The 13,634-nt window shown below is 41.7% G+C and overlaps 1 protein-coding gene across 2 annotated transcripts in view; it reads left to right on the top strand.

The window, feature by feature from the left end:
* The window catches only part of ELL3 (elongation factor for RNA polymerase II 3), a 137,515-nt gene that overhangs the window by 118,723 nt on the left and 5,158 nt on the right, over positions 1 to 13,634 (top strand). For both annotated transcript variants that reach the window (XM_030189643.1, XM_030189642.1), the window contains 2 exons: positions 993 to 1,164; positions 1,955 to 1,999. In XM_030189643.1, coding sequence (XP_030045503.1) covers positions 993 to 1,164; positions 1,955 to 1,999 — 217 coding nt within the window. The remainder of the gene's footprint in view (positions 1 to 992; positions 1,165 to 1,954; positions 2,000 to 13,634) is intronic.

The raw sequence follows: 13,634 nt of genomic DNA, 5'->3' as shown, positions 1-13,634 counted from the left end.
TTCATCTTCGCACTCGCCGCAAGCAGCAGGGCAGGCCACTCCTTCCTTCCGTGTCCCGCCCTCGCGTAACGTAACGTCAGGCGAGGGCGGGACACGGAAGGAAGGAGTGGCCAGCCCTGCTGCTTGCAGCGAGTGCGAAGGTGAAAGGAAGCGGTTAAGAGGTTAGTTCTGGGAGCGACTGAGGGCGGGGGGAGCCGCTGATCGAGGGGAGGAGCCGGCGATCTCGGGTGGGGGGGGGTGACCCCGATGTTTCCCCGAAAAATAAGGCCTCCCCTGCTAGGTCTTATTTTGGGGGGAGGCCTTATATTTTCAAATTGCAGCAAGACCTCTACTAGGTCTTACTTTCGGAGGATGTCCTATTTTCGGGGAAACACGGTAATTTTGAGATATATATATTATTGGAAGGGATAAACGGACATAAGAATGTTTGCAGTATGGTGTGTATAGGGTGATATTAATGCATTTGTACGATTAATAAATGTTTACTTAATAGATAAAAAGTGATGTGTATTGTTGAAATTATATATAGTTCATCATTTTCCTTTACATTGTGAAGCCTGAGTGATAAGTTGTTAAAAAACGTTGGGGTTGTCTGAGTACATTGAACTTGCAGTGTACCAGCAGCTTTTTATTAAGAGAATTTTTGCAAGCTGGAGTTGAAGCAAAACTTGAAAACAACCTCAGCCCCTACCTGCCTGTGGTCCCAATGCATGCTGTACCCTACCAGGAGCCCCCCCCCCCCTTCCCTCCCCTTCTCCCAAGACTGGTGCTAAGGGAGCAGTTTGTTCAAAGTATTTGTGTGCTGAGTATTCTCTGGGTATTTCACACCAGCTGCTGCCTCTAGTGAACTACTGGAAATGAGATGTCAGCTGCGTGCAGCAGCTCCACCTACTGGCTGCCACATGCTACAGGCAGACAAAACAAGGGGTAGGAAGAAGGAATCTAGTGCCTTGCTTGATTCATTCACCTAGTGTTTTCCCCACTGTTCTCAGCAAATACGGTTCAATTACTTCAGTGGATCAGCAGCAAGTGTATGAAGAAGACTTTAGCGCAGATTACACAGAATACCGAAACCTTCATGCAAAGATTGGCAAAGTATCAGAGAGATTTATGCAGCTGGGATCTAAAATGAAGAAACTGAAGCCGGGAACAGCAGAACACAAGGTGGGAAAAGATAGCTGCAAATTATTGTAAAAAAACAGTACAATAACTGGGATGAAACAACTGGGCAGGGACTCGAGGGTGGAGTAACTTAAAGTTAAGTGTGCATCCTCCGTACAAATCACAAGGTTAATCTCTTGGCTATGTTCCCTAGAAGTAGGGTTACCATATTCGCAGAGACAAAAAATAGAGGACACAAAAAATAAAAATGATTGCTACCTTTGTAAAATAAATATTTAATCATAGCAAATGTGTAAATGGCTTTTGTACAGTTTATGAACACACATCAAACAGTGACCGACTTACAGTACAGCAGTAGACAATCTTTTCAAAAACCTCCAAATTTGAGTTTGACTGAGTTTGAGCGCAAGCGCACTTGTTAAAAGAGTGGATATCCATCAGCAACTTTAGCTGGCTTCTGAGATACACGTGAAAGCCTTTACATATGCTTAAAGTTGTGCCTGCATGAATAAAATTCCTTTGACAGATTCAACCAGCAGGGAAACAGAGAGATCAGCAATGCTTTTCTCTTTAACACCCCCGTGTGTCAAGGCTGACTAATACGCCAGAGATGGTTTCTCTCATTATGTGTTGGTCATAGGCACAGAAAAAAAGAGGACATTTTCCTAAAAATTAAAAAACCTAGATGACACATCTGAAGAAGTTCAAAAGGAAGGCATGTCCTCTTTAAAAGAGAACTTATGGTAACCCTACCTAGAAGGGAAGTTGGGGCTTAAAATATCAAACACTTTTCACTGTTGAATTACCTCTGATTCTATGCCTTGCATTTCAGGTGATTGAAGATAAAATCTTAGCAGAGTACACAAAATTCAAAAAGGTAAACACGCATTTTTGCTGTACTTTGTCCTTGTATTTTTATCATTGTCCGCTCCTTCTAGTGCAAATACTAAGCCAAAGTGTTTGACCTTTGCTTTCTTCTTTCCCTTCACTTCATCCTCCTCTTCCTCTCTACACTTAGATATCAACCCTAGACCAGCCTGATCCATCTAATCTGCCCAGAAAGATGACTAGGATTGCACCTCCTCATTCCCCCCTCCCCCACCCACCCCCCACTGTGCTTTTTTTCTTTTGTTACATTTGTACCCCATGCTTTCCCACTCACGGCAGGCTCAATGCGGCTTACATGGGGCAATGGTGGGGCAATGGAGGGTTAAGTGACTTGCCCAGAGTCACAAGGAGCTGCAAACTCAGTTCCTCCGTTCCCCAGGACCAAAGTCCACCACCCTAACCACTAGGCCACTCCTCCACTCTTTTGTAAATCATTTGTGTTACTTTGAGTAGAAATATTCTATACTTATTGTGGACCCTACAGATACACACATGAGATGTAAATAATCCCCTGTCCCTTTATTTCATTTTCTTGAATTCTGCTGTGAAAATTACACCAAAAATACAGTTAGTCTTGTTAATGGTTAAGGTGTAGATTGTACTGCTGTGGCCAAGGCCAGATTAAGCGATTGGCAAACTTGGTACATACTTTGAGTCCACATGTTTAAGGAGCCATGAGTGGATGTGCTCATGAGTCAGGAGTTTAAGATTGCCAACTGTCTGGGTAATAGGTCTGGACATTTTTCTGCGTTCAAAACTTGGCTGTAATCCTCTATTCCCACTCCACCCACTTTTTGTGAGTGAGCCTGGCAGCTTCCATTGTAACTAGCAGTAGAGACTGGAGGTAGGATCTAGCTAATCAAAAACACACATAACTAGGGTTACCATATTTGGGGAGATAAAGAGAGGACACAAATATAAAAATGGTTGTTCTGTTTATGTTTAAGTCTTTTTATTGTCAAGAATAACAGTTAGTACACGCAGAATTTGGTCACTTAAAATGGTTGTTCTGTTTAATAAAGAAACAATCGTAGGAAATGTGTAAATGACTTTTAGTTAATGAACACACATCAAACAGTGACTGACATACAGTACAGCAGTAAACAATAACCTATAACTTGTGGATTTGAGTTTGACTGAGTGTGAGCCTAAGCGTACTTATCAGAAGAGCAGGTATCCCTCAACAACTTTGGCTGGCTTCTGAGATGCATGTGAATCTTTGCATGATATATACTTAAAATTGTGGTACATGAACAAAATTCCTTTGACAGATTCAACCAAGGAGGTTAGGTTGAGAAGAGGAGATGGTACGAGACTATCTAGCCCATTATATGGGTTGAAGCCAGTAGGTGGAGTCAGTGGTGTAGCGAAGGCGGCTGCCACCCGGGGCGGTTCGCCGCTGCGCACCCCCCCCCCGGTGCAGCATGACACCCCCCCCTCGGCGCATCAAGCCCCCCCCCCACCTCAGCGCATCACCCAAGCTCCCCCCCCACCCCAAGTGCATTCTTGCCTGCCGTGTGCACGCCGCTGGGGGGGTGTCGGTTCCGCTGGTTCCCTGCTCCCTCTGCCCTGGAACAGGAAATAACCTGTTCCGGGGCAGAGGGAGCAAGGACCCAGCGGAGCCGACACCCCCCCCCCCCAAGCGGTGTGCACCCAGGGCGGACCGCCCCCACCGCCCCGCCCTTGCTACGCCACTGGGTGGAGTCACAAGTACACCCAAAACAATAGTAAACGCTATTGAAAGCAATAGTAAAAGATTATTAGAAATAATGGACTGCCTGTGCATGGTCCATATGTAAAAAGTCAAAAGCTGTTCCAGTTGGATACTTACGTCTTTTTTTTATTTATGTGAAAGGTCATGAAATGAAAACTGAGTATCACTAAAACAGCTTCAAAAAATTATTGTAGCTGGTAGATACAGCACTAATAAAGGCTGTATTTTGTTCTCATTTTTATAATACAGTACTACATGGCCAAATTTCAGTGAGGATATCCTGTTTACTGATGGGCTCATCTTAACTGTTGTAATCTGCCCTGAGAAGCCTGGTGGTATAAAGATTGAAGTAAAATTAAACTCTCCTTTCATTGGGGCACATGGAGTTACATCTTCAACTCATCTTTTTTGTACATATGAATTATTCTGTTTTGAGCATGTTTCAGGGACGTGGTTTTCATAAGTCAGTGTAATAAAAAATATTTTCTTTTATGCAGATCTCTCATTTGTTTAAACATAACTAAATGGGCTATAAGCTCCTAATGCAGTCCATTGGTTTTCTTATATTTTGTCCTTGTGATGACTTTACTGTGCCATACAGTGAGACAGAATAATAGAATTCAGTAATATCCCAAACTTATTTTTTATGTTTTGATCATCTTTATTCGAAGCACAACACGTTGGTTGATAAGCTTCATACAGAACAAGAAAAAAAGAGTAAACCATCCAACATGGCACAATAAAAACTTTTACAGAGAACATACCCCAAGAACCCTTCCCCTCCTTTCCTATAAGCCCACTTGACTGTTTCCACTCACCAAAATAACACAACAGATGTACAGATCATTAGGACCCAAGCAATACAAAACAAGTAAAGTCATAAACAACACAGTTAATACCAAATTTTTAATCACCCTTTGCCTTTGGGTTTAACAGTGTATGTCTAGGAGTCACGGACCAAGAAAGGGATCTAGGTGTCATCGTTGATGATACGTTGAAACCTTCTGCTCAGTGTGCTGCTGTGGCAGCTAAGAAAGCAAATAGAATGTTAGGTACTATTAGGAAAGGAATGGAAAACAAAAATGAGGATGTTATAATGCCTTTGTATCGCTCCATGGTGCGACTGCACCTCGAATATTGTGTTCAATTCTGGTCGCCGCATCTCAAAAAAGATATAGTGGAATTAGAAAAGGTGCAGAGAAGGGCGAAGAAAATGATAAAGGGGATGGGACAACTTCCCTATGAAGAATGGCTAAAGCGGCTGGGGCTGTTCAGCTTGGAGAAAAGGCGGCTGAGAGGAGATATAATAGAGGTCTATAAAATAATGAGTGGAGTTGAACGGGTAGATGTGAAACGTCTGTTCACGCTTTCCAAAAATACTAGGACTAGGGGGCATGCGATGAAGCTACAATGTAGTAAATTTAAAACGAATCGGAGAAAATGTTTCTTCACTCAATGTAGAGGAGTGTGGTAGCCGTGTTAGTCCACTCTTAAGGTTATCAATAGAAATCAAACAAAATAAAACTTGGAAAAGAAAATAAGATGATACCTTTTTTATTGGACATAATACATTTCTTGATTAGCTGACGAAGAAGGGCAACCTTCGAAAGCTAATCAAGAAATGTATTAAGTTATGTCCAATAAAAAAGGTATCATCTTATTTTCTTTTCCATGTTTTTCACTCAATGTGTAATTAAACTTTGGAATTCATTGCCAGAGAATGTGGTAAAGGCAGTTAGCTTAGCGGAATTTAAAAAGGTTTGGACGGCTTCCTAAAAGAAAAGTCCATAGACCGTTATTAAATGGACTTGGGGAAAACCCACTATTTCTGGGATAAGCAGTGTAAAATGTTTTGTACATTTTTGGGATCTTGCCGGGTATTTGTGACCTGGATTGGCCACTGTTGGAAACAGGATGCTGGGCTTGATGGACCTTTGGTCTTTCCCAGTATGGCAATACTTATGTACATCTAGATAAATTAATTTAAACAATCTATGTTTAAGGCATATGCCCTAAATATGTAATACTTAGTAACAATAATGAAAGATTGATGGAATATTCATGTAGCAGGCAGCCAACAGATTTAATTTCCACTGAAAATAATTAGCTTTGTATGAACTTGGCAGCTAATACTGTGCTACTTGCTCTTTTGTATTTTGGCAGTATATTGCTTGCCTGCATAATAAAATCTTGGCAGTCTGTCTTTTAAGCAAATTTCCAATGCCACCACCACAGTTTTCATGGATTCGCAGACTGTCACTGGAGAGCATATCATGCTTCTTAAGATCAGATGACTGCACTGAAATGAGCTGCTTTCTTCTGTGACTGACATTTGACCTGTAGCAGTAATTTAATTTCTTACGTGCTGAAGAAAGTTCTGTTTCTGCATGTTCAAGTTTCCATTTTAGAGCTTGCTTTTGTGGTGTATCTGGATTAGTAATAGTAGTATTTCACAAACCAGCGTCAATAGTGACACATTCAGGAAGTGGCAAGTGTATTTCTTTTATCAGGATTTAGTATGGGTGGTGTATTAGATGATTGGGATGTTATCTGGATTATTCAACAGGACTGTCTCTGCAGTGGCAGGCAGGGGCGTAGCCAGACAACAGATTTTGGGTGGGCCTAGGCAAGAAGTGGGTGGGCACCAAGTGTTCTCCCCCCCAAACCCACCCAAAAAATATCTCAGCTGGTGGAAAAATGCTTCTTTCCACCTTGGCAGTCAGCAGCAGCATGCGCTGGTGTCAGTATCGTGGAGAGTAGTGTTTTCATTACCATCAGGAGAAAGTCTTCAGCTGGCTGAGCTTGGGATCCCACCAGCTACCACTAAACGTGTGCTACTGTTGGGTAGGCCTGAGCCCTGAATAGGTGGGCCCCAGCCCACCCAGGCCCACCTGTAGCTACGCCACTGGTGGCAGGTTCAGGAAGTGGCAAGTGTATTTGTTTATCAGGATTTGGTTTGGGTGGTCTATTAAATGAAGAGTGACTTTGGAGGTTCATCAAATATGCTTGGCACAACACCTTTACGCAAACAAACAGCTACCAAGCTGCTTCTGTCAACGTCCTCTTCCCTAAAATGCTTTGAGCCAGTGGCGTGGCCCAGGTGGGCCCAGGCCCACCCAGTAGCAGCACACCTATGATGTGGCTGGCAGGGATCCCCAAGCCCCACCAGCCAAAAACTCCCAACAACTGTTCCTCCTGCATACGTTTTAAGCAACTGATACATAGTGCTCGCACTAGCCCCACAGCCTTTCCTCTGATGTATTCCCTCCTATGCGGAAACAGGAAGTTGCATCAGATGGAAGGCTGTGGGGCCAACATGAGCAGTGTGTATTCACAGCCAGAGTTTTGTGAAAATCTGCTATTTAAAAAGTATGCAGGGGAGTTGGGGGTATGTTTGAGAACCATATGGGATGCAGGTGAGAGAGGGAGAGACCAAATCACTTGTGGGACAAGGTGAAGTTCTTCTGCCCACCCATCTTGGGCCCAGGCTCACCCAAAATTGGGTGTCTGGCTACGCCCCTGCTTTGAGCACAAAACTGTAGTTCATGAAGGGACAAAATCTATATGTCGAATAGCAGAAATCCAACACTGTTGAAGAAAGGGCTCTGATGGAAACCTAAGCAAAGAACATGCGACAATGACCAAACTGTGGCTATTATTGTATGGGTTACTCTAACTACCGTCAGAAGCAGAGACATGGTTGTATAATTAACATAATTGTGTTCGTATTTGGCTAATAACTGAGAAAATGGTGTTATCAAATCATATTAGGAAGCTTGAAGTTGACTTGGTTAACTTCTGCCGAATATCAACCAACTAATAGTTTTCCCCATCTTTACTTTTAAAAGTAATTCTTCATATTTTGTATCAAGGGCATCTCATTGTTTATGCAAATCCATCCCATCTTGATCACGTGTGACGCGTTCCTCAAAATCATTAAGCCGCTGACCCATGTAGTCTGTTTTCTTGTGCAGGCCCTCTACATCTGCGTGTAGATCTAACAACGCTTAAGATTACTGCTTCAAGATCTGCCATCCATAAGTTTAATTCCTCTTTAGTAGCGGGTGCCTGTTGAGGAAGCGAATGAAATGCACACTCACTGGAACCATCGTCGTGCGCATCTCGCTGCGACTCCGATGCTTCTGCCGCCATTTGCCTCACCATCTCCTAGATTCACCGCCTTATAGGCAAAGATTTGCAGCTCCGGTCTCACTTTTTTGCCCACTATTGATGGGTAGGGTATGCAAGCCTTCCTATGCGTCACCCAGAGATCAAAGAATACTGATGAGAAATGTTATTATTGCGAAGTTAAGTCCTAGTTCACTTAAACAAATCATCAAATCATGATATATTAGCTGAAACAACACTAATGGGTTAAAGCGAGTAGCTTGAAAGGAATTTACTTAGCTTGGTAATACTCCTTCCTGCAGTCACTTCTCTTGCATAACAACCAACAAATTCCAAGACAGACGATGGCCAGCGTTTCACTCATGCCTTATAGAGCAAAGCTGCTTCAGGGTCCAAATAGTGGCAGCTGCAAAGGAGGAGAGCCACTCATAAAACGACAGTATATATCACAACAACAAAACCAAAAAAATCTGCTGTTGCCTGTTCTCAATCTCAAACTAAGCTCCTTGAATTCAACCAGCAAGGAAACCAAGGTTATTTAATAGACAGGAGCGGAAGTGAGCCTATCTAGTCCACTGTAAGCAAGGAAGCCAAATAGGACAGTCTAAATTTCCCCTTCCCAACGCAGCCGTCATCCCTGTTCACTCAAAACAAAGCAAGCAAACCTATGAGCTGCTGCATCCACTTTGTCATTTTTTTTAATTGTTGGGCTATCTGTAACAAGTCTAAAGCTGTTTTAATTGGATAGGCAGTGCCTTAAAAGGTGGAGGACAAATTTTTTTTAAACTTATTGGACAGCTTTTTAATTTATTCGAAAGCTTCCCATATGTAGATATAACTATCATGAAATAACAATTGAGTATCACTAAAACAGCTTAAAAATTATAGCTGGTAGAAACAGCAATTTTAAACTCTGTATTTTGTGCTTATTTTCCTACACTAAAAACTAAATAAATATACTGTATACAATACAGATGGCCAAATTTCAGTGAGGATATCCTGTTGTTGTAATCTGCCTTGGGAAGCCTGGTGTTATAAAGATGATGGAATATATTGAAATTAAATGGAAGTAGAATTAAACTCTCCTTTCATTGGGGCACATGGAATCACATCTTCATCTGTTTTGTAGAAGCTTACCTTTTAGATACATAAATGGATTATTCTGTTGTTTGAGCATGTTTCAGGGACAAGTGGTTTTTATAATTCAAAATAATAAAAATATTTTCTGTCAAACAGATCTCTCATTTGTTGAAACATAACTAAATGGGCTATAAGCCCCTAATGCAGCCCATTGGTTTTCTTATATTTTGTTCTTGTGATGGCTTATACTGTGCCAAAACTGGAAATAAAGTGAGACAGAATAGAATTCAGTAACATCCAAAAGTTATTTTTTATGTTTTAATCATCTTTATTTAAAGCAAAACATGTTGGTTGCTAAGCTTCATATAGAACAAGAAAAAAACAGTAAACCATCCAACATGGCACAATAAAAACTTTTACAGAGAACATACCCCAAGAACCCTACCCCTCCCATCTTCCCCCCCCCCCACACCCTCCCTATAAGCCCACCAGACTATTTCTGCCTGCCAAAATAATACAACAGATGTACAGATCAGTAGGACTCAAAGCATTTCATAACAAGCACTGCCTCCACTGTATGCAAATCTCTCTCATTAATATTAATTGTTAATATCCTGACAACCCTGACTGCCTTGGGTAACTCCAGGACCAGGTTATCCTAACTACCATAATAGGCAGACTTGGTTGTATTATTAACATTATAATTGTACTTGTATTTGGGTAATAACTGAGAAAATGCTATTAAAAATTATATTACAAAGCATGAAGTTGACTTGGTTAACTTCTGCTGTATATCAACCAGTAGTAAATAATAGTAATAAACAATATTAAGTGCATTTTTATAATATATCACTGCATTCTTCAAAACAGAAGGAGCAAGTTCCCATAAACCATCTTTCTCTTTTGATCTAGGCACAGGAAAAAAAAAAAAAGCTTTCAAATGCTCCCTGGTTTCAACCTAATACATGTTAAATGTGGGATATAAATGCCATAAATAAATAGATAAAAACTCTGAATGTTGAGCACCTGATTCTCATAACATGATGTCTGTTTTAGTGGTCCATTACCAGGAGAAAAAAATCTCTGCACGAATATAACACATGCTAGGGTGTCCCTGTAACTAGCCCCTCCAACTGACCACTGATTAAGATTTATAATAAATTACTACTCTACCTATGAAAAGTTATTCCGTTATATTTCCTCTGTGTACATCCATATGCTGCACAAGCTGACATGTTTGAAAATATAAGTGAGATTTTTAAAAAATGCTACCAACAGTAAAGAACGACAAAGTGGATGCAGCAGTTCACAGGTTTGCTTGCTTTGTTTTGAGTGAATGGGGATGACAGCTGCACTGGGAAGGGGAAACTAATTGGTTTCAGCATTCTGACATCACTTCATCTCCTATCTATTAAACCTCATTGAAGGAAACAGAGGAGATCAGCAATATCTTTCTGTCTCATTAGCACCCCCATGTGTCCAGACTGACTAATAGGCCAGAGATAGTTCCTCTTCGTTACATGGGTCGATGTGTTGGTCATAGGCACATAAAAGAAAGAGAGGATATTGTCCTAAAAATTAAAAAAACGTGGAGGACATATCTGAAGAAGTCCAAAAAGAGGACATATGGTAACCCTACATATAACATTAGTGTATGCAACTGCCATTCTTCACCATTCTGAGGAAAAGTACAGTTTCTCAGTGGCCATATTCTAAATAATATAAGAAAAGTTGTGTTCCCCCTCTCATCTCATCTCCCCCCCCCCCCCAAATCATCTTGGTTAGTAATGTACAGTATCTGGGTCTCATCTAGTGTTCCCTCTAAGGAATGACCTGCTGTGTGCAAATTGTTTTATGAGTTAATGCTGAAAATAGCCTGACAGCCAAAAAAAAAAGAGCATGGGGTGTGTCTTCCCCTCCCCCCCCCCCCGAGCTATCTGTGCGATCCATCTGTCAAAAGTCAAAAGCTGTTTGAGTTGGATAGGCAGTGCCTTAAAAGGTGGATATCCTGTTTATTGATGGCTTCGTCTTGGGAAGCCTGGTGTTGTAAAGATTGGAAGTAAAATTAAACTCTCCTATCATTGGGGCACATCAAATCACATCTTCACTGCATCACTTTTGGACAAATGGATTATTCTATTTTGAGCATGTTTCAGGGACAAGTGGTTTTCATAAGTCAGAAAAATAAAAATAAATATTTTCTTTCATGCAGATCTCTCATTTGTTTAAATGGGCTATAAGCCCCTAATGCAGTCCACTGGCTTTCTTATATTTTGTTTGTGATGACGTATACTGTGCCAAAACTGGAAATACAGTGATACAGAATAGTAGAATTCAGTAACATCCACATGACACACTGATTATGATTTATAACAAATTACTCCTCTATCTATAAAAAGTTATTCTGTTATTATACTTCCTCTGTGTACATTCATATGCTGCACACAAGCTGGCATGTTTGAAAATATTATGAGAGAGAATAAATAAAAATGCTACCAGCACTAAAGAACAACAACATGGATGCAGCATCTTGTCTCATGTTTATCCAAACTCCTTGGGTTCCTGCAGCGATTCAGTTAGACTGTTGGCGGCCATCTCTGTGGCTTTCCATCTGCAGTGTCCCGCCCTCTCTACTGCAGCTTCCTGTTTGACGCTAAACAGGAAGTTGCAGTAGACAGCGAGACAGGAGGAAGACCACGGAGACAGTCTCTTACTGTGAATTACTGTCAGGCTGGCTGCAGGATCCTGTAAGTAAGACCTGCGGGGAGGAAGATGGGAAGGGAAGAAAGGTTTTGTTCCTGCATCCCTCTGAAGGGAGCACACATTGATCTTAAATGAGACTCTCATCCCTAAAAGAATCCTTTAGCGTAGTAGTCCCACTACTATACCTATTGAGTGAAATATCTCTTTGCCTATTGCACTTGAGCACTGGCTGGAGCATGCATTATCTGCATGCCTCTCCTGGGAATTATCCTTCCGCTTCTCCCTTTCATCTCTCACGATAGGTACTGTCCCATCCTTACGGAAACATGTGGCTGTTCGTCCATTACTCAAGAAATCACATCTCGACCCCTCCGTCTCTTCAAATTTCTACTCCATTTCTAATTTACCTTTCTTTTCAAAGATCATTGAGAAAGTGGTCCACAATCAACTTATTCAGCATATTGAATCTATCAATATTCTTAAACCATTTCAAGTAGGGTTCACACTAAATCATAGCAGTGAAATCCTTCTGCTTTCTTTATATGATCTTATTTGTTGCTCAATAGATCGATGTCGCTCTATAATTATAGTTTCCTTAGATTTGTCTTCAGCTTTTGACCTTATTGATCACACACTCCTCCTTCAGCGACTGCAATCCATTGCTATCAGACATTGTCCTTTCTTGGTTTACTAGTTGTCTTGCCAATTGTTCTTACCATCTCTTTTCACAATGAATCCACAGATTCTCTTCCTCTTCTCTCTGGAGTTCCTCAAGGCTCTATGTTGTCACTAGCTCTATTTGAAGCCTTTGTTTGCCCCATTCTGTATATCAAGCATGTGAAATGAATACTTAAATATGAAGTAAGAGTGACATGGTTCAAAGTACAAGGTAGAGCATAGGTGTTGAGGTGGAAAAATGCAGAGGTAAATGTTAGCAGGTGTGAATATTGGCCATCTCAGTAAACCAGTGGGAGAGGGCTTGACAAAGCAATGAGCCACCATGGGGCCATCTGAAAGCATCAAGTTGACTGATTGCCCCTCTCTCACCCCTAGTTAGAGCAGTAAGAGGAGAGCAGCTGCAGCTGGTAAATGCTGATTTGGGTTGGTTTATAAAGACAGTCCCAGCAGATGACATGACTCAACATACCAAGGAAAGTGGGGACAGCTGTGAGGGTGAAAGGGAGGAAGGGAAGCAAACTTGAAAGCTAAGGTGGGGGATTATTTGGAAGTTGAACTAGGGAGATAGCTGATAGAGCCCAGGATCTGCAGTTTCTGCCAAAACCAAATCTGCAACCAAAATAGGCTGCTCTGTTTTATCAGAAACCAAAATTTTAAACAAAACACTTCCATTCCATTCCATCCCCCCTCTCTTTCTCTGCCCCTGTAGGCCTTTCCCCTGGGGCTACCAGAGGAAGGCCTGGTGGTCTTTGGGGGGGTGTCTTCAGGGCCAGGACAGATGCCACTCATTCCTGCCCCGTGCCACTGCTCCATGTGCAATGGCAGCCGAGACTGCCATATCAGATCCTGGCAGCTATTTTGGGATTGTAACTAGCATGGGCAGGAGACACACCCCTATCTGTGCTAGTTCCAATTGCAAAATGGCTGTCAGGACCTACCTTAGCAGCCTTGTGAGACTACTGCGGGAAGTCCCAGCAGCCATTTTGCAATTGGAACCAGCAAGGACCAACAAGAGGAGGAAAACTTCTACACCTTGTCCTTAGTGGAGCGCATGATCTGGTGCAGGAGGTAATGGTGATGGGGGCCGCTTTATAACAGTGATTATAATAGGATCAGATTTGATAGCAATTGGAGTAAATACACACAGGAAATCCAATACATTAGCATTTAACTTTCAAAAAGGAGACTATGATAAAATGAGAAGAACTGTTGAAAGATGAGCAGCTGTAAAGGTAAAAAATTTACATCTGGCGTGGATGCTGTTCAAAAATACCATGCTGGAAGCCCAGGCCAAATATATTCTGTGTATTAAAAAAGGAGG

This window comes from Microcaecilia unicolor, chromosome 1, assembly GCF_901765095.1.
Source record: "Microcaecilia unicolor chromosome 1, aMicUni1.1, whole genome shotgun sequence".
Taxonomy (NCBI): Eukaryota; Metazoa; Chordata; class Amphibia; order Gymnophiona; family Siphonopidae; genus Microcaecilia; species Microcaecilia unicolor.
The sequence above is the reverse complement of the archived record's forward strand: the minus strand, read 5'-3'. Positions and strand labels throughout refer to the sequence as shown.